Source organism: Salmo salar, chromosome 29, assembly GCF_965601325.2.
Source record: "Salmo salar chromosome 29, fSalSal1, whole genome shotgun sequence".
Taxonomy (NCBI): domain Eukaryota; kingdom Metazoa; phylum Chordata; class Actinopteri; order Salmoniformes; family Salmonidae; genus Salmo; species Salmo salar.
Window position 1 is genome coordinate 26377291 of NC_138319.1, and position 26064 is coordinate 26403354.

The window sequence follows — 26064 nt, forward strand, 5'->3', positions numbered from 1 at the left end:
TAGCTAGCAACTTACCTTGGCTCCTTGCTGCACTCGCGTAACAGGTAGTCAGCCTGCCACACAGGCTCCTCGTGGAGAGCCATGTAAATGGCCACAATCGGTGTCCAAAAATGCAGATGACAGATTATGAAAACTAGCCCAAAACTTGAAATCGACCCTAATTAATCGGCCACGGAACATGACAAAACGTAAAGCGCAGCAACATGAAAGAATTACACACAAAACATGATGGGAAACAGAGGGTTAAATACAAGTAGCTTAATTGGGGAAATGAAAACCAGGTGTGTATGGAAACAAGACAAATGGATATATGAAAAATGGAGCGGCGATGGCTAGAAAGCCGGTGACGCCGAACGCCGCCCGAACAAGGAGAGGAGCCGACTTCGGCGGAAGTAGTGACAGATTCACCATAGTTTTCTGGGTCTATATTTTTGGTTGGATAAGTTTCTCAATTTCTTTATTAGGTTTTTGCATTCTTCATCAAACCATTTGTCATTGTTGTTCATTTTCTTAGGTTGTCTGCTTGAAATGTTTAGATTTGATAGGAAAGCTGAGAGGTCAAATATACTGTTTAGGTTTTCTACTGCCAAGTTTACAACTTCACTATTACAGTGAAATCTTTTGTACAGGAAGTTGTCTAAAAGGGATTGACTTTGTTGTTGCCTAATAGTTTTTTTGGTAGGTTCCCACACTACTTTCCTTCCATCTATAGAATTTCTTCATTTGATTCAGTTTCTTTGGCTTTGATGCATGATTGACTGTAATTTTGCTGTGATCTAATAGGGGTGTCAGTGGGCTGACTGAATGCTCTGAGAGACTCTGGGTTGAGGTCAGTGATAAAGTAGTCTATAATACTACTGCCAAGAGATGAGCAATAGGTGTACCTACTGTAGGAGTCTCCTCAAAGTCTACTATTGACTATGTACATACCCAGTGTGCGACAGAGCTGCAGGAGTTGTGACCCGTTTTTGTTGGTTATGTTGTTGTAGTTGTGCCTAGGGGGGCATATGGGGAGGGAATGCTGTCACCTCCAGGTAGGTGTTTGTCCCCCTGTGTGCTGAGAGTGTCAGGTTCTTGTCCAGTTCTGGCATTTAGGTCGCCACAGACTAGTACATGTTCGTGGGCCTGGAAATATTAGCTTCTCCATCCTGGAGGGGGAAATCAATCTTCATTAAAGTATGGGGATTCTAGTGGGGGGATATAGGTAGCACACATGATAACATTTTAGTTTTTCTAGCCAAATATAAAATGTTCCTGTTTTTGATTAATTTAAAAGATTGAGTTAGGTCTGCTCTATACCAAATTAGCATTCTCCCTGAGGCCCTTCCAAGTTTTACACCTGGTAGTTTGGTGGATGGGACTACCAGCTCTTTGTAACCTAGAGGGCAACCAATGGGTCCATCTCCTCTATACCATGTTTCTTGTAGGATGTCTGTATTTCTGATTTCTTTGGTGAAGTCCAGGTTCCTGCTCTTTAGGCCAAAGGCAGATGACCTCAGGCCTTGGATATTCCAGGATGAGATAGTAAAGGCTTTGTGTGCAAAGCTGTCATCAAGGCAAAGTGTGGCTACTTTGAAGAATCTCAAATATAAAATATATTTTGATTTGTTTAACACTTTTTTTGGTTACTACATGATTCCGTATGTATTATTTCATAGTTTTGATGTCTTCACTATTATTCTACAATGTAGAAAAAAGTGAAAATAAAAAAAAAACTTGAATGAGTAGGTGTGTCCAAACTGTTGACTGGTACGTACGTCACTGGAGCTTTACAGCCCCTGTACACTAAAACTGCCTCACTGGAGCTTTACAGCCCCTGTAGACTAAAACTGTCTCCGGAGCTCGCCCCGAGCCTGTCTCACGGAGCCGCCCTGTAGACTAAAACTGTCTCACTGGAGCTTTACAGCCCCTGTAGACTAAAACTGTCTCACTGGAGCTTTACAGCCCCTGTACACTAAAACTGTCTCACTGGAGCTTTACAGCCCCTGTAGACTAAAACTGTCTCACTGGAGCTTTACAGCCCCTGTAGACTAAAACTGTCTCACTGGAGCTTTACAGCCCCTGTAGACTAAAACACACACATGTGCACACAGGCACGTACACACGTAAGCACAAACACATAGGCAGACACACATATGCTCATACACATGTGTGAGTACACATGAATACACACACACAGAATAGCCAGTCATAGAGACAGATAGAAGTGGGAGAGAAAGAACAACACAGAGAGCAGACCGATGAAGCCGATCAAGGCAGCAGCCCTCTATACAGACAGACTGGTGTAGCCTGACATGTCTTCAGATCAGTGCAGATCAAGGCAGCAGCCCTCTATACAGACAGACTGGTGTAGCCTGACATGTCTTCAGATCAGTGCAGATCAAGGCAGCAGCCCTCTATACAGACAGACTGGTGTAGCCTGACATGTCTTCAGATCAGTGCAGATCAAGGCAGCAGCCCTCTATACAGACAGACTGGTGTAGCCTGACATGTCTTCAGATCAGTGCAGATCAAGGCAGCAGCCCTCTATACAGACAGACTGGTGTAGCCTGACATGTCTTCAGATCAGTGCAGATCAAGGCAGCAGCCCTCTATACAGACAGACTGGTGTAGCCTGACATGTCTTCAGATCAGTGCAGATCAAGGCAGCAGCCCTCTATACAGACAGACTGGTGTAGCCTGACATATCTTCAGATCAGTGCAGATCAAGGCAGCAGCCCTCTATACAGACAGACTGGTGTAGCCTGACATGTCTTCAGATCAGTGCAGATCAAGGCAGCAGCCCTCTATACAGACAGACTGGTGTAGCCTGACATGTCTTCAGATCAGTGCAGATCAAGGCAGCAGCCCTCTATACAGACAGACTGGTGTAGCCTGACATGTCTTCAGATCAGTGCAGATCAAGGCAGCAGCCCTCTATACAGACAGACTGGTGTAGCCTGACATGTCTTCAGATCAGTGCAGATCAAGGCAGCAGCCCTCTATACAGACAGACTGGTGTAGCCTGACATGTCTTCAGATCAGTGCAGATCAAGGCAGCAGCCCTCTATACAGACAGACTGGTGTAGCCTGACATGTCTTCAGATCAGTGCAGATCAAGGCAGCAGCCCTCTATACAGACAGACTGGTGTAGCCTGACATGTCTTCAGATCAGTGCAGATCAAGGCAGCAGCCCTCTATACAGACAGACTGGTGTAGCCTGACATGTCTTAAGATCAGTGCAGATCAAGGCAGCAGCCCTCTATACAGACAGACTGGTGTAGCCTGACATGTCTTCAGATCAGTGCAGATCAAGGCAGCAGCCCTCTATACAGACAGACTGGTGTAGCCTGACATGTCTTCAGATCAGTGCAGATCAAGGCAGCAGCCCTCTATACAGACAGACTGGTGTAGCCTGACATGTCTTCAGATCAGTGCAGATCAAGGCAGCAGCCCTCTATACAGACAGACTGGTGTAGCCTGACATGTCTTCAGATCAGTGCAGATCAAGGCAGCAGCCCTCTATACAGACAGACTGGTGTAGCCTGACATGTCTTAAGATCAGTGCAGATCAAGGCAGCAGCCCTCTATACAGACAGACTGGTGTAGCCTGACATGTCTTCAGATCAGTGCAGATCAAGGCAGCAGTCCTCTATACAGACAGACTGGTGTTGTCAGATCAGTTCTACAGAGACACAGAAGGTTCATAGAGCCATCCTCTAGCCTATATGCTTGTTCATATACAGGGCCTTCAGATAGTATTCAGACCCCTTGACTTTTTCAACGTTATGTTACAGTCTAATTCTAAAATTGATTTAAAGAAAATTTTACTCGTTAATCTACATACAATATCCCATAATGACAAAACATGTTTTTAGACATTTTAGCAACAAAAAAATAACAATAAAAAAATGAAATATCACATTTACATAAGTATTCAGACCCTTTACTCAGTACTTCGTTGAACACTTTTGGCAGTGATTACAGCCTTGAGTCTTCTTGGGTATGACGCTACAAGCTTGGCACACCTGTATTTGGGATCCTCTCAAGCTCTGTCAGGTTGGATGGGGAGCGTTACTGCACAGCTATTTTCAGGTCTCTCAATAGCTGTTCGATCGGGTTCAATTCCGGGCTCTGGCTGGGCCACTCAAGGACATTCAGATACTTGTCCCGAAGCCACTCCTGCCTTGTCTTGGCTGTGGGCTTATGGTCATTGTCCTGTTGGAAGGTGAAACGTCACCCCAGTCTGAGGTCCTGAGCACTTTAGAGCAGGTTTTTATCAAGGATCTCTCTTTACTTTGCTCCGTTCATCTTTGGCTCGATCCTGACTAGTCTCCCAGTCCCTGCCGCTGAATAACAGCCCCACAGCATGATGCTGCCTCCACCATGCTTCACCGTAGGGATGGTGCCAGGTTTCCTCCAGACGTGACGCTTGGCATTCAGGCCAAAGAGTTCAATCTTGGTTTCATCAGACCAGAGAACATTGTTTCCCATGGTCTGAGTCTTTAGGTGCCTTTTGGCAAACTCCAAGTGGGCTGTCCTATGCCTTTTACTGAGGAGGGGCTTCCATCTGGCCACTCTACCATAATGGCCTGATTGGTGGAGTGCTGCAGAGAGGGTTGTCCTTCTGGAAGGTTCTCCCATCTCCACAGAGGAACTCTGGAGTTCTGTCAGAGTGACCATTGGGTTCTTGGTCACCTCCCCGACCAAGGCCCTTCTCCCCTGATTGCTCAGTTTGGCCAGGTGGCCAGCTCTAGGAATAGTCTTGGTGGTTCGAAACTTCTTCCATTTAAGAATAATGGAGGCCACTGTGTTCTTGGGGACCTTCAATGCTGCAGACATTTTTTGGTACCCTTCCCCAGATCTGTGCCTCAACACAATCCTGTCTCTGAGCTTAACGGACAATTCCTTTGACCTCATGGCTTGGTTTTTGCTCTGACATGCACTGTCAACTGTGGGACCTTATATAGACAGGGGTGTGCCTTTCCAAATCATGTCCAATCAACTAAATCACAGGTGGACTCCATTCAAGTTGGAGAGACATCTGAAGGATAATCAATGGAAACAGGATGCACCTGAGCTCATTTTCGAGTCTCATAGCAAAGGGTCTGAATACTTATGTAAATAAAGTATTTTATTTTTGGGGGGAACGTTTTTAGAAATCTGTTTTCACTTTGTCATGATGGGATATGGTGTATAGATTGCTGGGGAAACAGTTTTTATTTAATATATTTTAGAATATGGCTGTAACGTAACAATAGTTAGAGAATATCAAGGGGTCTGAATACTTTCTGGTATGCAAATGGAGTAGAAGAGTTGTTTTAAAAGGAAATATAAATAATGATTTAATGACTGTGAATAATGATTTAATGACTCTGCCTGTGATTAAAAAGCCCTTGTTATAGGCTTGTGTTTTATTCTGCTCGTACTAGACTGTAAAGTGGCCCTGAAACCACACCTGATTAAATGACATGTACTGTAGCACGCTAACTTGACCCTTAAGTAGATTTTGAAGCAAAAATGAGCCTCGAAGCAATATCAATAATTGAGCTGTCACTATTTTAGTGGCCATTGTTAATAATAAGAGGGTAGTATTCTTTGGAGGGCTCTGGTGAGTGTTGCTATACTGTATGTTTTAAGCACTTCCTAGACTCCCCCTGAGTCAGTGTTGAGAGAGCTAAAATCCACATTCACTCAGTGCATAGCAGAGTGAATTGTGCCACAGCACGTCGGCACAGCACCCAGACTCCTCTCGGTGAGGGCATGTCTAGAACTGTCACAATGACTGGGTGTGTTGGAGTGTGGAATGTCTACCCAACACCAAAACACAAGAGGGTGTATTGTAAAACACACTCACATACTCATTGCAGGCCAACTTCTTAATGAGTTTGTTTGCATGCATATGTAAGTGTGTGCATCCCAACGCTCTTAACCACTAGGCTACCTGCTGTCTTAAGAGGTTCTTATCCACATTGCAAACATTGTAAGTGTCCCACTTACAGAATTCATCAACATTTCGCTGTGACTACCCAGACATTTACAAGGAGCTGTGGACGAGAGAGAAGCTCGATAATCAGCTAAATGCACTATTCATTAATAAGCAGGGTCCCTACCTCACTATTCATTAATAAGGAGGCTCCCTACCTCGCTATTCATTAATAAGGAGGCTCGCTATTCATTAATAAGCAGGCTCCCTACCTCGCTGTTCATTAAAAAGCAGGATCCCTACCTCACTATTCATTAATAAGGAGGCTCCTTACCTCGCTATTCATTAATAAGGAGGCTCCCTACCTCGCTATTCATTAATAAGCAGGCTCCCTACCTCGCTATTCATTAATAAGGAGGCTCCCTACCTCGCTATTCAATATGCAGGCTCGCTATTCATTAATAAGCAGGCGCCCTACCTCGCTATTCATTAATAAGCAGGCGCCCTACCTCGCTATTCATTAATAAGGAGGCTCCCTACCTCGCTATTCATTAATAAGGAGGATCCCTACCTCGCTATTCATTAATAAGCAGGCTCCCTACCTCGCTATTCATTAATAAGCAGGCTCCCTACCTCGCTTTTCATTAAAAAGCAGGCTCCCTACCTCGCTCTTCATTAATAAGCTGGCTCCCTACCTCGCTATTCATTAAAAAGCAGGATCCCTACCTCACTATACATTAAGGAGGCTCCCTACCTCGCTATTCATTAATAAGGAGGCTCCCTACCTCGCTATTCATTAATAAGGAGGCTCGCTATTCATTAATAAGTTGGCTCTCTACCTCACTATTCATTAATAAGCAGGCTCCCTACCTCTCTATTCATTAATAAGGAGGCTACCTACCTCTCTATTCATTAATAAGGAGGCTCCCTACCTCGCTATTCATTAATAAGGAGGCTCCCTACCTCGCTATTCATTAATAAGGAGGCTCCCTACCTCGCTATTCATTAATAAGGAGGCTCCCTACCCGCTCTATTCATTAATAAGCAGGCTCCCTACCTCGCTATTCATTAATAAGGAGGCTCCCTACCTCGCTATTCATTAATAAGCAGGATCCCTACCTCGCTATTCATTAATAAGCAGGCTCCCTACCTCGCTTCTCATTAATAAGCAGGCTCCCTACCTCGCTATTCATTAATAAGCAGGCTCCCTACCTCGCTATTCATTAATAAGCAGGCTCCCTACCTCGCTATTCATTAATAAGCAGGCTCCCTACCTCGCTTCTCATTAATAAGCAGGCTCCCTACCTCGCTATTCATTAATAAGCAGGCTCCCTACCTCGCTATTCATTAATAAGCAGGCTCCCTACCTCGCTATTCATTAATAAGCAGGCTCCCTACCTCGCTAATTCATTAATAAGCAGGCTCCCTACCTTGCTATTCATTAATAAGCAGGATCCCTACCTCGCTATTCATTAATAAGCAGGATCCCTACCTCACTATTCATTAATAAGGAGGCTCCCTACCTCGCTATTCATTAATAAGGAGGCTCCCTACCTCGCTATTCATTAATAAGGAGGCTCGCTATTCATTAATAAGTTGGCTCTCTACCTCACTATTCATTAATAAGGAGGCTACCTACCTCTCTATTCATTAATAAGGAGGCTCCCTACCTCGCTATTCATTAATAAGCAGGCTCCCTACCTCGCTATTCATTAATAAGCAGGCTCCCTACCTCACTATTCATTAATAAGCAGGCTCCCTACCTCTCTATTCATTAATAAGGAGGCTCCCTACCTCACTAGTCATTAATAAGCAGGCTCGCTATTCATTAATAAGCAGGCTCGCTATTCAATAATAAGCAGGCTCACTACCTCTCTATTCATTAATAAGGAGGCTCCCTACCTCGCTATTCATTAATAAGCAGGCTCCCTACCTCGCTATTCATTAATAAGGAGGCTCCCTACCTCGCTATTCATTAATAAGCAGGCTCCCTACCTCGCTATTCATTAATAAGCAGGCTCCCTACCTCGCTATTCATTAATAAGCAGGCTCCCTACCTCGCTATTCATTAATAAGCAGGCTCCCTACCTCGCTATTCATTAATAAGCAGGCTCCCTACCTCGCTATTCATTAATAAGCAGGCTCCCTACCTCGCTATTCATTAATAAGCAGGCTCCCTACCTCACTATTCATTAATAAGGAGGCTCGCTATTCATTAATAAGTTGGCTCTCTACCTCACTATTCATTAATAAGCAGGCTCCCTACCTCTCTATTCATTAATAAGGAGGCTACCTACCTTGCTATTCATTAATAAGCAGGCTCCCTACCTCGCTATTCATTAATAAGCAGGCTCCCTACCTCGCTATTCATTATTAAGCAGGCTCCCTACCCGCTCTATTCATTAATAAGCAGGCTCCCTACCCGCTCTATTCATTAATAAGCAGGCTCCCTACCTCACTATTCATTAATAAGCAGGCTCCCTACCTCACTATTCATTAATAAGCAGGCTCCCTACCTCACTATTCATTAATAAGCAGGCTCCCTACCTCACTATTCATTAATAAGCAGGCTCCCTACCTCACTATTCATTAATAAGCAGGCTCCCTACCTCTCTATTCATTAATAAGCAGGCTCCCTACCTCTCTATTCATTAATAAGCAGGCTCCCTACCTCGCTATTCATTAATAAGCAGGCTCCCTACCTCGCTATTCATTATTAAGCAGGCTCCCTACCCGCTCTATTCATTAATAAGCAGGCTCCCTACCCGCTCTATTCATTAATAAGCAGGCTCCCTACCTCACTATTCATTAATAAGCAGGCTCCCTACCTCTCTATTCATTAATAAGCAGGCTCCCTACCCGCTCTATTCATTACTGCTGCCAGTTCCTGCTGTCTGCTATTCCCAATGATGTCATTAGTTTAGTAAAATACAGCAGAATTTACTCTCCCCTTTGACTGTTACCTCAATGTTTCTAACGGTTTCTCTCTCTCTCTCTCTCTCTCTCTCTCTCTCTCTCTCTCTCTCTCTCTCCTCTCTCTCTCTCTCTCTCGTTTCAGAGGAAATAAAGGAAGAGTCTGAAAAATTAAGGTACGTTTGTTTTAATTCTGTTCAGGAAAACATCCGGGTTAATTTACGTGATTTCCTTTTACCCTACTGAATGTCTCTGCCTGTACTGTCTCTGCCTGTACTGTCTCTGCCTGTACTGTCTCTGCCTGTACAGTTCTTGTACATTTGAACGCTTGTTTTGAAAGCAAACCTCGCCTTAGCGTGCCCTTGAGTATAAGTGTATGTGTGTTTTGTGTGTGTGTGTGTGTGTGTGTGTGTGTGTGTGTGTCCTCCTGTGTGTTTATTTGTCTCTCCAGCTGGTCTACTTCTAAAAGCCCTCTCCCTATCATTAATGGCTTTTTTCATGGACCCCTGCCTAGTGCCCGGCTCTAACCTGTGTGTGTGTGTGTGTGTGTGTGTGTGTGTGTGTGTGTGTGTGTGTGTGTGTGTGTGTGTGTGTGTGTGTGTGTGTGTGTGTGTGTGTGTGTGTGTGTGTGTGTGTGTGTGTGTGTGTGTGTGTGTTAGAGCGGGAGAGAGAAAAGCTGGCTTTTACCTGGGAGAGGGAGCGTTTGTGGAGCTTTTCTGCCCGGTAACTGGGTCTAAGGAATGAAATGTACCAGTCCTTTCCTCATCCTCTTTCTCTCCCTCCATTTCCCTTCCCATCTCTGTATCTCTCCCCCTCGAGAGACCCACAGCAGAACTGGATGATCAGGGCTGGATCAGAATGTTCCAGCTAGGCTAGCTCTGCCAAAATGAGACTCCTGGGGTCGGCTAGGGGAGCTAGGCTGGGGGTGGGTAAGGAGAGGTGGGCTGAGGGGGTGTGTAATGAGAGGTGGGCTGAGGGGGTGGCTAGGGGAGGTGGGCTGAGGGGGTGGCTAGGGGAGGTGGGCTGAGGGGGTGGCTAGGGGAGCTAGGCTGGGGGTGGGTAGGGGAGCTAGGCTGGGGGTGGGTAGGGGAGCTAGGCTGAGGGGGTGGGTAGGGAGAGGTGGGCTGAGGGGGTGGGTAGGGAGAGGTGGGCTGAGGGGGTGAGAAGAGGGAGGCTGGCTAGGTGGGAGGGCCGATTCACTGGATCGTACAGACACTGTATCTAAGCTTCCTCCCACAGATGACCTGCCTAAATGGGCTCATTTTTGGTGGGGGAGGAGGGAGGGATGTAGGGAGTTCATATACAGACACCTTACCTAACCTTTCACAGAGTTGCCCTGCCCTCCAGGTTTCAGAAAAGTAATAAGAAACACCCATAACATCACTAATCCCCAAGGATCTTTTGTACGCTAAAAATTGTCCAAAATGTTAAGCCCAAAAGCAACGGTAGCTAAATATATTGTTAGCATTCTCTCGTCTGGCTAAACCTACATGTATGTAAATTATGAACATGATCAGGTAAATCCTGTATGTTGCTTATTAGAGGGGAGAACGCATGCTGAAAAGGGAGGATCTCAGTGACTCATGACTCAGACCCATGCGTAGAATTAGCATAAGTAGAATGGACATTACCATTGAAAACAACGTCTGGAGGCCATATTGGTTGTTATATTTCAAATGCTCAGTCATGCTTATCATATCATCTTTCAGAATTCTGTATGCTTTCTCTTCTCTTCCTTATCCACCTCTTTCTCTGTCTCTCTCTCCCGCTCTCTTTCTCTCACTCTTTCTCTCCCACTCTCTTTCTCGTGTCCCACTGCACTCTGCGAGGTTATCCCTCTAAAGAAGCTGAAGTCATCCCTTTCTCTCTGCCAAGACAAACACAGCCCTTCCTTTCTCTCTCTCCCCCTCTCTCTTCTTCTCTCATGTCCTCCATCGTAGGATCAGAGCTCAGTGCAGTCTGGGTGTGGTTGTTCTGCTGAATAATATTTTAGCCCACAGCCAAGGACCCCTGGTTTAGATCTATAATATTTTAGCCCACAGCCAAGGACCCCTGGTTTAGATCTATAATATTTTAGCCCACAGCCAAGGACCCCTGGTTTAGATCTATAATATTTTAGCCCACAGCCAAGGACCCCTGGTTTAGATGTGTAATATTTTAGCCCACAGCCAAGGACCCCTGGTTTAGATCTATAATATTTTAGCCCACAGCCAAGGACCCCTGGTTTAGATGTGTAATATTTTAGCCCACAGCCAAGGACCCCTGGTTTAGATGTGTAATATTTTAGCCCACAGCCAAGGACCCCTGGTTTAGATCTGTAATATTTTAGCCCACAGCCAAGGACCCCTGGTTTAGATGTGTAATATTTTAGCCCACAGCCAAGGACCCCTGGTTTAGATCTATAATATTTTAGCCCACAGCCAAGGACCCCTGGTTTAGATCTATAATATTTTAGCCCACAGCCAAGGACCCCTGGTTTAGATCTATAATATTTTAGCCCACAGCCAAGGACCCCTGGTTTAGATCTATAATATTTTAGCCCACAGCCAAGGACCCCTGGTTTAGATGTGTAATATTTTAGCCCACAGCCAAGGACCCCTGGTTTAGATCTGTAATATTTTAGCCCACAGCCAAGGACCCCTGGTTTAGATGTGTAATATTTTAGCCCACAGCCAAGGACCCCTGGTTTAGATGTGTAATATTTTAGCCCACAGCCAAGGACTCCTGGTTTAGATCTATAATATTTTAGCCCACAGCCAAGGACCCCTGGTTTAGATCTATAATATTTTAGCCCACAGCCAAGGACCCCTGGTTTAGATCTATAATATTTTAGCCCACAGCCAAGGACCCCTGGTTTAGATGTGTAATATTTTAGCCCACAGCCAAGGACCCCTGGTTTAGATCTATAATATTTTAGCCCACAGCCAAGGACCCCTGGTTTAGATGTGTAATATTTTAGCCCACAGCCAAGGACCCCTGGTTTAGATCTATAATATTTTAGCCCACAGCCTCCCGAATGACGCAGGGGTCTAAGGCACTGCATCTCAATACTAGTGGTGTCACAACAGACCCTGGTTCGATCCCGGGCTGTATCACAACTGGCCGTGATCGGGAGTCCCATAGGGCGGCGCACAATTGGCCCAGCGGCGTCCTGGTTAGGAGATGGTTTGGCCAGGGTAGGCCGTCATTGTAAAATAAGAATATGTTCTTAACTGACTTGCCTAGTTTAAAAAAAAATAATAATAATAAACAGCCAAGGACCCCTGGTTTAGATGTGTAATATTTTAGCCCACAGACAAGGACCCCTGGTTTAGATGTGGGATCCATAAAGACAGACAACACTTACAAATATGGCTTTTTCCTTGGTTTTATTCCTTAGCAACAGTCACAAGGATGCAATTTTGGCCACAAAGGCTTTTGACAGCATAAAGACAGTCAGCAGAGTCGGAGCTGAGAGCATTATTATCAGGTGTATGACACCATGGATCTCTCATACTTTGCAGCTGTGTTTCTTTGTAAAAGTTAGCTGCTTACAGTGTATTAAATTGAGCTACATACAGCACATGTATAAATACGTAAACAGTACACTGTTAGTAGTCTGTGCATGCTAGAATAAATGCTGGTTTAAATCTAGGTTATGTTTTTATCATGCTTTGAGTAGAGGACAGACTAGGATGTATGATCTTGGTTTGCTTTTCCCTTGGTCTCTTCTCTCCAGTCCGCCTCCAGACAGCAAATCAGATTCTAGCACTCTTCCGCCAATCAAATCAAAGACCAGCTTCGTCGAGGCCGACAAGTACTTCCTGCCGTTTGAGTTGGCATGTCAGTCCAAATGTCCCCGCATTGTCATCACATCACTAGACTGTTTACAGGTCAGTGGCAGAGGAGGTCAGGACGTGACCCCTGTTTGTCTACTACTGTCTGTCTATGCTACAGGTTTCTATTCATTGGAGGTTCTCCTACATTAATCATGTGTTTTTTTTGTTGCTTAGTTCATACATAGTACAGTTCATGTGTATATGGGGTGTTTCTGAATAGGGTTCAGGAGTTGTGTTTTTCTGACTGTCTTCCTCTGTGTGTTTTGGGTGTGTCTTGTAGAAGCTGATAGCGTACGGCCACCTGACAGGCAGCGGTCCAGACAGCGCAGCCCCAGGCAAGAAGCTCATCGACAGGATCATCGAGACCATCTGTGGCTGCTTCCAGGGACCCCAGACAGATGAAGGGGTGCAGCTACAGATCATTAAGGTCGGCTCCTGCTGTTCAATGGTCTCTCTGCTGGGAACTGGGAGTGTTTTGGATACTGTGTCCTGCTATTGTTGGTTTCTGTGCTTTTCCGCATGGTGGTTATTTAGAATACAGAATAGTGTTATCTGTATAGTGAGTCTGTCTGTGTGTTACGTTCACCTGTAGACAGAAGGGTAGTGGTTAAGGGAAGTGCACTAAGCAGTGGATGAGAGAAGTACGCTGAGGTTAATGCACTAAGTCGTGATGGATGACGAGAAGTGCACTTAGCAGTGTTTGAGGGGAGTGTACAGATCTACTATCTTAATTTGATCACTATGTTGTCACAGAGAATTTCCCTTGTAGCAGGAAATGAAAATTGTAGTGTATTCAAGGTTTAAAAAGTATTCTATAGTTTGTCATTTCCAATTTAAAGTTTCAGAATTGATTTGCCTTAACAAAAAATGTATCAAATGTCCATTAATTTAGTCTACATAATAATTCACATTTCCTGTTGCTGCAGGATTACTTTCCTGCTGTGAGAAGGGTCATATTAAGACTACTAAGAAGTGATGACTGACAGTAAGTGCTGTGAGTCAGAGGGCCTGATCGTCTTGCAGGGGCAGAGTTTTTTTCCTAGTACAGTACTCCTTGCTGTGAAACACTAGCCCAAATCTCAGCCTCTACCCCTAATCTGCTGTTGGCTCAGTTTGGCTCAGCTCAGCGCAGCTTGGTTCAGCTCAGCTCGGCCCAGTATAGCTGTGTTTGTGTAGTTCCTGCTGGGAGGAGGGTCAAGGGGTCAGAGATGTGAGATGCAGAGGACTGTAGCTCTGTTTGTAATCTATTCATCTTGTCTTTCACACAAATCATTTATGCTATGAGTAGCCATGAAAGACCTTGATAAACTATGAATGAATGAACCTTCTCTCCCTCCCTCCCTCCCTCCCCCCACCTCACACCAGGCCCTGTTGACGGCGGTGACCTCCCAACACATAGAGATTCACGAGGGCACGGTGCTGCAGGCGGTCAGGACCTGCTACAACATCTACCTAGCCAGCAAGAACCTGATCAACCAGACCACGGCCAAGGCCACGCTCACGCAGATGCTCAACGTCATCTTCGCCCGCATGGAGAACCAGGCAGTAAGTCCCGATCTGAGACGCAGTGTCCACACTAACAAAAGCACTTAGAATGCATGATGCCAAATAGATGGCTTCATTTGAAGTGGTGTGTTAGTGTGGATATTGAAACAGAGCTACAGACTGATAGAGATACTGTACTGAGGGGAAAAGGGAAGAGACAGACACACACAGAGGGAAAGAGAGGGTAACTCTTTATTTCAGCACTTCAAATCAAAATATGTTTTGTCACATGCTTGGTAAACACTAACAGTGAAATGCTTACTTATGGGCCCTTCCCAACAATGCAGAGAGAAAAATATATAAATAATTCCGTCCTAAAGCATGGGTTATGCGGTCATAATCATGACAGCAGATGAATAAGGAGGCGTAAGGGTTTATGTGTCAGGCTACGGCTAGGCTAAACATGGCTAGCTTGACAGCTACATAACCAATCTAAGTTAGAATAAGTAAGAATAAGGAGGCGTAAGGGTTTATGTGTCAGGCTACGGCTAGGCTAAACATGGCTAGCTTGACAGCTACATAACCAATCTAAGTTGCTATAACTTGACTGATTTTTTTCTAACTTCCATCATGCTAATGACAGTATAACATCCACTTTCTGACCAGAGGTCCAAGTAAGGTGTTAAGCTTGCTCTAATATCATCTTTTTATTTTCCGATTGACACTTCTCCCCCCTGCGGACACATAGCTTACAAATCACAAGATATCTTGGTCTCTGGGTCCCAGAAAACGTGACCGCCAGGTAAAGCCTACAGGACTGCCTTGACTTGCATGATCTGAACTCTGAACTGTGCTCATTCGGCTCCTTCCGTCCATCCATTATCTATCTCTCTCTCTTTCTCCTCCTCTGTTCCAGCTATGGGGCAGATGTGCATTGTGGTTGCGCTGTGCTTGCTGTGGCTTCAGTTCTGTTGCCTGCAAATCACTATCTTTTCTTCACCACCAATTTCCATTTTAGTTTGCATTCACTCGCCTGTGTAGTGTGTGTGTGTGTGTGTGTGTGTGTGTGTGTGTGTGTGTGTGTGTGTGTGTGTGTGTGTGTGTGTGTGTGTGTGTGTGTGTGTGTGTGTGTGTGTGTGTGTGTGTGCTCATACCAGCCGACATAGCCTTTCAACTGGTTTTCTGTTTGCATTGTGTGTGTTTGGGCTTAACCCTCTTGATTAAGAAATAGAGACACACACATGTCCCATCCTCAGAAGTGATATGGAGTGTATTGTGTGGTGTTTTCATTGCAGGGCTCAGTGGGTTAATATAGCTGGCAGAATCTGAGGTGACATTTCTGTAATCAACTTCGTGTGCTCTACCTCTCCCCTGTCTCAGCATCTCACTGCGTTTGTCTTGGGTTTTTACCATCGCAGTAATTCGATGTTGATAGTTTCATTCATCCCTTTTAAATAGAGCGCCGTATCATTGAATTTGAGAGTTGATAGAATTTAATGGTAAATGTAATGTCCTCATTATAGTAGAGAGAGCAGTAGCGTTGACACAATGGCTTTTAGAGCAAGACAGTTTGAGAGCAGCCTTTCAGGTAAACAAATGGAGAGGCACCTCCATTTCTCTCTCTCTCTCTCGCGTGTGTGTGTGTGTGTGTGTGTGTGTGTGTGTGTGTGTGTGTGTGTGTGTGTGTGTGTGTGTGTGTGTGTGTGTGTGTGTGTGTGTGTGTGTGTGTGTGTGTGTGTGTGTGTGTGTGTGTGTGTGTGTGGTGTGTGTGTGTGTGTGTGTGTGATGTCTAGCTGCCACAGAGATAATGGTGCTACATGACTCTGCCATGTCTGATAGGAGGAGTCTCACTCCCACCTGGAGTTGGTCTGTGAGCTGCATACTAAACACGGCTGGCTGGATTTGTCAATGCCAGTACAACCTCTACTAACTTCTTTCTTTATTTAACCTTTCTTTAGCCAGGAAAGTGGTTGAGAGCAAATTCTGTTACGTTAATAACCTAAAAATGCCCCATGTTGGGTGGATAGGAATAGGGGAAATGTCTATTGCCCGGTGTTAGAGAAGGTGTATCATTCACATTCATATTGGTATTTGCTTTCCATTCATAACCTGTCTTTCCTCTGAATCATGTGTTCATCGTCAGGTGGCTCAGTTTTTCAGTTATTTTAACATGATTTGTGCAGCACACCTACTACACATGTAGCACCCCTACTACACATGTAGCACCCCTACTACACATGTAGCACCCCTACTACACATGTAGCACCCCTACTACACATGTAGCACCCCTACTACACATGTAGCACCCCTACTACACATGTAGCACCCCTACTACACATGTAGCACCCCTACTACACATGCAGCACCCCTACTACACATGCAGCACCCCTACTACACATGCAGCACCCCTACTACACATGCAGCACCCCTACTACACATGCAGCACCCCTACTACACATGCAGCACCCCTACTACACATGCAGCACCCCTACTACACATGCAGCACCCCTACGACACATGCAGCACCCCTACGACACATGTAGCACCCCTACGACACATGTCGCACCCCTACGACACATGTAGCACCCCTACTACACATGTAGCACCCCTACTACACATGTAGCACCCCTACGACACATGTAGCACCCCAGCACCCCTACGACACATGTAGCACCCCTACGACACATGTAGCACCCCTACTACACATGTAGCACCCCTACTACACATGCAGCACCCCTACTACACATGCAGCACCCCTACTACACATGCTGCACCCCTACTACACATGCTGCACCCCTACTACACATGCAGCACCCCTACTAATCAAATCAAATCAAATCAAATCAAATTTATTTTTATATAGCCCTTCGTACATCAGCTGATATTCTCAAAGTGCTGTACAGAAACCCAGCCTAAAACCCCAAACAGCAAGCAAAGCATGTGAAAGAAGCACGGTGGCTAGGAAAAACTCCCTAGGAAAAACTCCCTAGAAAGGCCAAAAACCTAGGAAGAAACCTAGAGAGGAACCAGGCTATGAGGGGTGGCCAGTCCTCTTCTGGCTGTGCAGGGTGGATATTATAACAGAACATGGTCAAAATGTTAAAATGTTAAAATGTTCATAAATGACCAGCATGGTCAAATAATAATAATCATAGTAGTTGTCGAGGGTGCAACAAGCACGTCCGGTGAACAGGTCAGGGTTCCATAGCCGCAGGCAGAACAGTTGAAACTGGAGCAGCAGCACGGCCAGGTGGACTGGGGACAGCAAGGAGTCATCATACCAGGTAGTCCTGAGGCATGGTCCTAGGGCTCAGGTCCTCCGAGAGAAAGACAGAAAGAGAGAAAGAGAGAATTAGAGAGAGCATATTTAAATACACACAGGACACCGGATAAGACAAGAGAAATACTCCAGATGTAACAGACTGACCCTAGCCCCCCGACACATAAACTACTGCAGCATAAATACTGGAGGCTGAGACAGGAGGGATCAGAAGACACTGTGGCCCCATCCGATGATACCCCCGGACAGGGCCAAACAGGCAGGATATAACCCCACCCACTTTGCCAAAGCACAGCCCCCACACCACTAGAGGGATGTCTCCAACCACCAACTTACCGTCCTAAGACAAGGCCGAGTATAGCCCACAACGATCTCCGCCATGGCACAACCCAAGGGGGGGGGGGGGGGGGGCGCCAACCCAGACAGGAAGACCACGTCAGTGACTCAACCCACTCAAGTGACGCACCCCTCCCATGGACGGCATGGAAGAACACCAGTAGGCCAGTGACTCAGCCTCTGTAAAAGGGTTAGAGGCAGAGAATCCCAGTGGAAAGAGGGGAACCGGCAAGGCAGAGACAGCAAGGGCGGTTCGTTGCTCCAGCCTTTCCGTTCACCTTCACACTCCTGGGCCAGACTATACTTAATCATAGGACCTACTGAAGAGATAAGTCTTCAGTAAAGACTTAAAGGTTGAGACTGAGTCTGCGTCTCTCACATTGGTAGGCAGACCATTCCATAAAAATGGAGCTCTATAGGAGAAAGCCCTACCTCCAGCCGTTTGCTTAGAAATTCTAGGGACAATTAGGAGGCCTGCGTCTTGTGACCGTAGCGTACGTGTAGGTATGTACGGCAGGACCAAATCGGAAAGATAGGTAGGAGCAAGCCCATGTAATGCTTTGTAGGTTAGCAGTAAAACCTTGAAATCAGCCCTTGCCTTAACAGGAAGCCAGTGTAGGGAGGCTAACACTGGAGTAATATGATCAAATTTTTTGGTTCTAGTCAGGATTCTAGCAGCCGTATTTAGCACTAACTGAAGTTTATTTAGTGCTTTATCCGGGTAGCCGGAAAGTAGAGCATTGCAGTAGTCCAGCCTAGAAGTAACAAAAGCATGGATTAATTTTTCTGCGTCATTTTTGGACAGACAATTTCTGATTTTTGCAATGTTACGTAGATGGAAAAAAGCTGTCCTTGAAACAGTCTTGATATGTTCTTCAAAAGAGAGATCAGGGTCCAGAGTAACGCCGAGGTCCTTCACAGTTTTATTTGAGACGACTGTACAACCATCCAGATTAATTGTCAGATTCAACAGAAGATCTCTTTGTTTCTTGGGACCTAGAACAAGCATCTCTGTTTTGTCCGAGTTTAAAAGTAGAAAGTTTGCAGCCATCCACTTCTTTATGTCTGAAACACAGGCTTCTAGCGAGGGCAATTTTGGGGCTTCACCATGTTTCATTGAAATGTACAGCTGTGTGTCGTCTGCATAGCAGTGAAATTTAACATTATGTTTTCGAATGACATCCCCAAGAGGTAAAATATATAGTGAAAACAATAGTGGTCCTAAAACGGAACCTTGAGGAACACCGAAATTTACAATTGATTTGTCAGAGGACAAACCATTCACAGAGACAAACTGATATCTTTCCGACAGATAAGATCTAAACCAGGCCAGAACTTGTCCATGTAGACCAATTTGGGTTTCCAATCTCTCCAAAAGAATGTGGTGATCGATGGTATCAAAAGCGGCACTAAGATCTAGGAGCACGAGGACAGATGCAGAGCCTCGGTCTGACGTCATTAAAAGGTCATTTACCACCTTCACAAGTGCAGTCTCAGTGCTATGATGGGGTCTAAAACCAGACTGAAGCGTTTCGTATACATTGTTTGTCTTCAGGAAGGCAGTCAGTTGCTGTGCAACAGCTTTTTCTAAAATTTTGGAGAGGAATGGAAGATTCGATATAGGCCGATAGTTTTTTATAATTTCTGGATCAAGATTCGGCTACACATGTAGCACCCCCTACGACACATGCAGCACCCCTACGACACATGCAGCACCCCTACGACACATGCAGCACCCCCTACGACACATGTAGCACCCCTACGACACATGTAGCACCCCTACGACACATGTAGCACCCCTACTACACATGTAGCACCCCTACTACACATGCAGCACCCCTACTACACATGCAGCACCCCTACTACACATGCTGCACCCCTACTACACATGCTGCACCCCTACTACACATGCAGCACCCCCTACGACACATGTAGCACCCCCTACGACACATGCAGCACCCCCTACGACACATGCATGTAGCACCCCCTACTACACATGCATGTAGCACCCCCTACTACACATGCATGTAGCACACCTACTACACATGCATGCAGCACACCTACTACACATGCATGCAGCACACCTACTACACATGCATGCAGTACACCTACTACACATGCATGCAGCACACCTACTACACATGCAGCACACCTACTACACATGCAGCCTGATTGATACTGTGTAGTGGGCTGCTATAGCTTGGCTGAAAGAATTAATATTTTTCAGTGAAATATGTTATTTTCTTAGAATGATGTATTCTTGTGCCACTGTATACTATAACAGAAATGTTTGAGGTTCAAATGAGCGTACACATACATCAACATCAGTGATACATCAACCAGGAGAACATGCAGTATGAATGTATTTTAGACCAAAAATACTTTGCCTCCTTCTCTGCACTGAAATAGCCCAGTTTATGTAAGCATGAAGGGATGCTTTGGCTCATACTTGTTTTGACAGCATGTCCTACCGTATGACTGCTCATTCATAAACACATTTTAGACAGTCCTGATGTTGAAATAGCCTTGCAGAATCTCAGTGTTCTGTTGTCTCCGCCTGGAAAACTGTGATTCCGAAGCTGTCATTTGTTGCTTCCTGATCTGACAATGGCTTTGGGGTCGGAAAAACCTTAGGGAACATTTGAGCACTTGTTCAGGCTTGTATTTGATATAATGAGTTTGTGTACATTATGTTAACACGTTTCTCTGTGTGTGCGACTGTGTGTGTGTGAATTTGGCTCTGTCTGTGTGTGTTTGGTTGTATGTGGCTACGCTGGGTTATACTCTGTCTTGGTCTTTGGATGTGTGTCTGTGTCCCATCCCCTCCCTAGCTCCAAGAGGCCAAGCAGATGGAGAGGGAGAAGCACCGGCAGCACTCCCCAGTCACCCAGCAACAGGAACAGGAACAAGACTCGCTCCAGCAGCACACCTATCCCACAGCCAAGGGCCTTCCTCGTGAGGCCAACGGCCCCACCACCCCCTCTACACCCACGCCCACCTCCACTCCCTCCACACCTACACCTGCCCCGGCCCCTAAGGGCAGCGCAGCTGGGGCAGGGGACCCCCAGGAGGGCCAGGGGGCCACGGAGGAGGAGCAGGCATTGCAGGGGGAACAGGGGGAGGTTTATGAGAGCACAGACCCAGAGAATGGATCTGAGTTCAGCACAGCAGAGAACCACCAGACAGAGGCAGACCAGCCCACAGGGTTGGGTAGGTTACTTTCTAATTGTATCCATTACAGTTACTAGTTACCTGTCCAAAATTTGTAATCAGTAAATTAACTTTTGGATTACCCAAACTCAGTAACGTAATCTGATTACATTCAGTTACATTTTTGTCTTCTTCTAATGCCTCTTAATGGGAAAGTAATCTGAATGTGTGTTACCAATTGAACGACGTCTATTGCAGGATAAATCAGTGTTAAAGTTTACATAGCTGGCTATGTATATGGATGTTAAATTTTACTTTATGTGTTGGTTATGTAGGCTTCTTCTAACCCATCACTTTCTACTACATATAATAATATGATTAAATGATATATTTACATTAATATATAGAATTTATAAAATGGATGCAGCAACTACAGATTGCCCTTTAAGTCTATCAAAAGTGTGTGAGTTTGAGCATGTGTTCATTAGGTCTATGGATGTATTGTTTTATCAGCATGAATTAGATTGAGTAATAAAAACCCTACTTTTATTCCATAGGCTGGGATCCTCACTATGCAGCTGTTGCAAGAGCACATTTTTCACTGGCTGTCCACTGGTTTCAAAAACAATGATTGATAGGCAGCTTAAACTTCTTGAACTTCCATTATTGGGTTCAAATACACATTTAGATTTGTGTACAGCCATCCACAACAACCACAATCCGTAAAGCACAAATAGCTAAATGTATGTATGTATGTATGTATGTATTTATTTATTTATTATTTAACCTTTATTTAACTAGGCAAGTCAGTTCTAAGAACAAATTCTTATTTACAATGACGGCCTACAAAAAGGCAAAATGTAAAAATATGTAAAAAAAAAAATATATATATATATATATATATATAAACATAAATATAGGACAAAACACACATCACGACAAAAGAGACAACACTACATAAAGAGAGACCTAAAGACAACAACATAGTAAGGCAGCAACACATGACAACACAGCATGGTAGCAACACAACATCACAACAACATGGTAGGAACACAACATGGTAGCAGCACAAAACATGGTACAAACATTATTGGGCACAGACAACAGCACAAAGGGCAAGAAGGTAGAGACAACAATACATCACGCAAAGCAGCCACAACTGTCAGTAAGATTGTCCATGATTGAGTCTTTGAATTAAGAGATTGATAGAAAACTGTCCGGTTTGAGTGTTTGTTGCAGCTCGTTCCAGTCACTAACTGCAGCGAACTGAAAAGACGAGCGACCCAGGGATGTGTGTGCTTTGGGGACCATTAACAGAATGTGACTGGCAGAACGGGTGTTGTATGTGGAGGATGAGGGCTGCAGTAGATATCTCAGATGGGGGGACTGAGGCCTAAGTGGGTTTTATAAATAAGCATCAACCAGTGGGTTGCGACGGGTATACAGAGATGACCAGTTTACAGAGGAGTATAGAGTGCAGTGATGTGTCCTATAAGGAGCATTGGTGGCAAATCTGATGGCCGAATGGTAAAGAACATTTAGCTGCTCGAGAGCACCCTTACCTGCCGATCTATAAATTATGTCTCTGTAATCTAGCATGGGTAGAATGGTCATCTGAATCAGGGTTAGTTTGGCAACTGGGGTGAAAGAGGAGTGATTACGATAGAGGAAACCAAGTCTAGATTTAACTTTAACCTGCAGCTTTGATATGTGCTGACAGAAAGACAGTGCACCGTCTAGCCATACTCCCAAGTACTTGTATGAGGTGACTACCTCAAGCTCTAAACCCTCAGAGGTATTAGTCACACCAGTGGGGAGAGGGGCATTCTTCTTACCAAACCACATGACCTTTGTTTTGGAGGTATTCTGAACAAGGTTAAGGGTAGAGAAAGCTTGTTGGACACTAAGAAAGCTTTGTTGTAGAGCATTTAACACAAAATCCGGGGAGGGGCAAGCTGAGAATAAGACTCTATACTCCCTTGGTGACAGGCAGTGGCTGAGACAGCAGATTTTCTGACTTTATACACTGCACTCTTTGAGAGAGGTAGTTAGCAAACCAGGCCAAAGACCCCTCAGAGACACCATTACTCCTTAGCCGGCCCACAAGAATGGAATGGTCTACCCTATCAAAAGCTTTGGCCAAGTCAATAAAAATAGCAGCACAACATTGCTTAGAATCAAGGGCAATGGTGACATCATTGAGGACTTTTAAGGTTGCAGTGACACGTCCATAACCTGAGTGGAAACCAGATTGCATACCAGAGAGAATACTATAGACATCAAGAAAGCCAGTCAGTTGATTATTGACAAGTTTTTCCAACACGTTTGATAAACAGGGCAAAATAGAAATAGGCCTATAACAGTTAGGATCAGCTTGATCTCCCCCTTTAAATAAAGGACGAACCGTGGCTGCCTTCCAAGCAATGGGAACCTCCCCAAAAAGGAGAGAGCAGCTGTGTGATTCACATCAATGCTCTATGTGTATATCAATAATAAGTGATATCGGTATCGCCGTAGACTACACCACTGATGTCATCCTTACCTCCAAGTGTTTATTCAAGTTGGATAATCTTTGGATGCCGACAGCAGTCGTACCATTGGAAGACATAGCTTGGACTGTAGCCTACAAAAGCCAATTCTTGCTCTTTTCCCTCGATCCATCAAACACATTTGGTGTGTCATCATAGTGGTCTCTGACTTGTGTTCAGACTCGCTCAGGTGGAACAAACTTAAACTTCTGCGTTTTTTTCTGTTCAAATATATATTTTTGTATTGAACACACACAAGAATGGTGTATAGGTATAAAAGACAAGTATACAATTCTTATCTAAACATAAAAGAGCAGACAGGAACAACAAGACCCAGAGTTCTGGGTACAAAATAAATATTACAAAACAAGACATACAGAACAAGGACGGGTAGAAAGAAAGCGGAGGGTAGATGTCACCCCCCCCCCACTTATTCCCCCCTTTATTCCCCCCTATTCCCCTCCCGACTGCTCGGGTGGCGGGGGCCAGCACACGCTGCCCAAAGGTAGATTTCAATATTACAATTGAGAGTGCGTTAAGTACAAATTCACAGCGCCGACTGGTCCAAGTAAGAGAGGAAAGGCTGCCAGATTTGATCAAATGTTGATAATTTATTGTTAAACTTCTGCCTTTTTTCAATGCTGATTTGAATATCATTCAGTAAATAGAGAAGTGCCACATGTTTTTTTTTTGCAAACATCCTGTCACGTCCCGACCATAGTAAGATGTTATTTTCTATGGTAGAGTAGGTCAGGGCGTGACAGGGGGTGTTTTTAAATTTTTTTTTTACATGTAATCCATTACTCCGCAACACTGCCAGGCCAGAGCAGTATCACAGACTGCGCTTCATCTTAGAGCAGATATGTTTTATTTATTTTATTTCACCTTTTATTTAACGAGGTAGGCCAGTTGAGAACAAGTTCTCATTTACAACTGCGACCTGGCCAAGATAAAGCAAAGCAGTGCGACACAAACAACAACACAGTTACACATGGAATAAACAAACGTACAGTCAATAACACAATAGAAGAAGAAAAAAATCTATATACAGTGTGTGCAAATGGCGTGACGAGGTAAGGCAATAAATAGGCCATAGTAGCGAGTAATTACAATTTAGCAAATTAACACTGGAGTGATAGATGTGCAGATGATGATGTGCAAGTAGAAATACTGGTGTGCAAAAAAGTAAATAAAAACAATATGGGGATGAGGTAGGTAGATTGGGTGGGCTATTTACAGATGGGCTGTGTACAGCTGCGGTGATTGGTAAGCTGCTCAGATAGCTGATGCTTAAAGTTTGTGAGGGAGATATAAGTCTCCAACTTCAGTCATTTTTGCAATTCGTTCCAGTCATTGGCAGCAGAGAACTGTAAGGAAAGGCGGCCAAATGAGGTGTTGGCTTTGGGGATGACCAGTGAACTATACCTGCTGGAGCGCGTGCTATGGGTGGGTGTTGTTATCGTGAGCTGAGATAAGGTGGAGCTTTACCTAGCAAAGACTTATAGATGATCTGGAGCCAGTGGGTCTGGCGACGAATATGTAGCAAGGGCCAGCTGACGAGAGCATACAGGTCGCAGTGGTGGGTGGTATATGGGACTTTGGTGACAAAACGGATGGCACTGTGATAGACTACATCCAGTTTGCTGAGTAGAGTGTTGGAGGCTATTTTGTAAATGACATCGCCGAAGTCGAGGATCGGTAGGATAGTCAGTTTTACGAGGGTAAATTTGGCAGCGTGAGTGAAGGAGGCTTTGTTGCGAAATAGGAAGCCGATTCTAGATTAAATTTTTGATTGGAGATGTTTAATATGAGTCTGGAAGGAGAGTTTACAGTCTAGCCAGACACCTAGGTATTTGTAGCTGTCCACATATTCTAAGTCAGAACCGTCCAGAGTAGTGATGCTAGTCGGGCAGGCGGGCAGCGATCGGTTGAAGAGCATGCATTTAGTTTTACTAGCATTTAAGAGCAGTTGGAGGCCACGGAAGGAGTGTTGTATGGCATTGAAGCTCGTTTGGAGGTTTGTTAACACAGTGTCCAAAGAAGGGCCAGATGTATACAGAATGGTGTCGTCTGTGTCGAGGTGGATCAGGGAATCCCCCGCAGCAAGAACGACATCGTTGATATATACAGAGATCAGAGTCGGCCCGAGATTTGAACCCATTGGTACCCCCATAGAGACTGCCAGAGGTCCGGACAACAGGGCCTCCGATTTGACACACTGAACTCTATCTGAGAGGTAGTTGGTAAACCACATACAGATAGACAAGGACACAGTGTGTCACACACAATCATATCATATCATACTCATATCGGCAGTCAGGTTGAAGTTCACAGACTCTCATTCTCACGCAGTACTTTGTACCGTAGTGGATGGAAGTGTATTGATCATAGACACATCCAGGTTATTGTTCTAGACTGGTATCTTGGCTGCTTTAGACAGTAACAAAGCCTCAAACTTGACATTTTCATGTACTCAATATTGGTAGAATATTTAGTCTGTGCGAAATAAGCATTTGATGAGACGTCTTTCTCTTTAGACATTAATGAAGTAGTTTAAAGAAAATAACCTGCATAAAACCTTTCATTAGTGATTGAATGGGAGAGAGGATAGAAGAGTTTGGCACCCAGAGTGAGTGGAGATGCAGCCAA

General features: G+C 44.8%; 1 protein-coding gene across 3 annotated transcripts in view; it reads left to right on the forward strand.

Annotated features, from left to right (window-relative positions):
* The window catches only part of LOC106590401 (brefeldin A-inhibited guanine nucleotide-exchange protein 1), a 101103-nt gene that overhangs the window by 25472 nt on the left and 49567 nt on the right, over positions 1 to 26064 (forward strand). For 2 of the 3 annotated variants that reach the window (XM_082970761.1, XM_014181382.3), the window contains exons 2-7: positions 8964 to 8994; positions 12537 to 12690; positions 12917 to 13063; positions 14002 to 14181; positions 14870 to 14923; positions 20569 to 20947. In XM_082970761.1, coding sequence (XP_082826887.1) covers positions 8964 to 8994; positions 12537 to 12690; positions 12917 to 13063; positions 14002 to 14181; positions 14870 to 14923; positions 20569 to 20947 — 945 coding nt within the window. The remainder of the gene's footprint in view (positions 1 to 8963; positions 8995 to 12536; positions 12691 to 12916; positions 13064 to 14001; positions 14182 to 14869; positions 14924 to 20568; positions 20948 to 26064) is intronic. The other variant, XM_014181383.3, reaches the window with a different exon arrangement.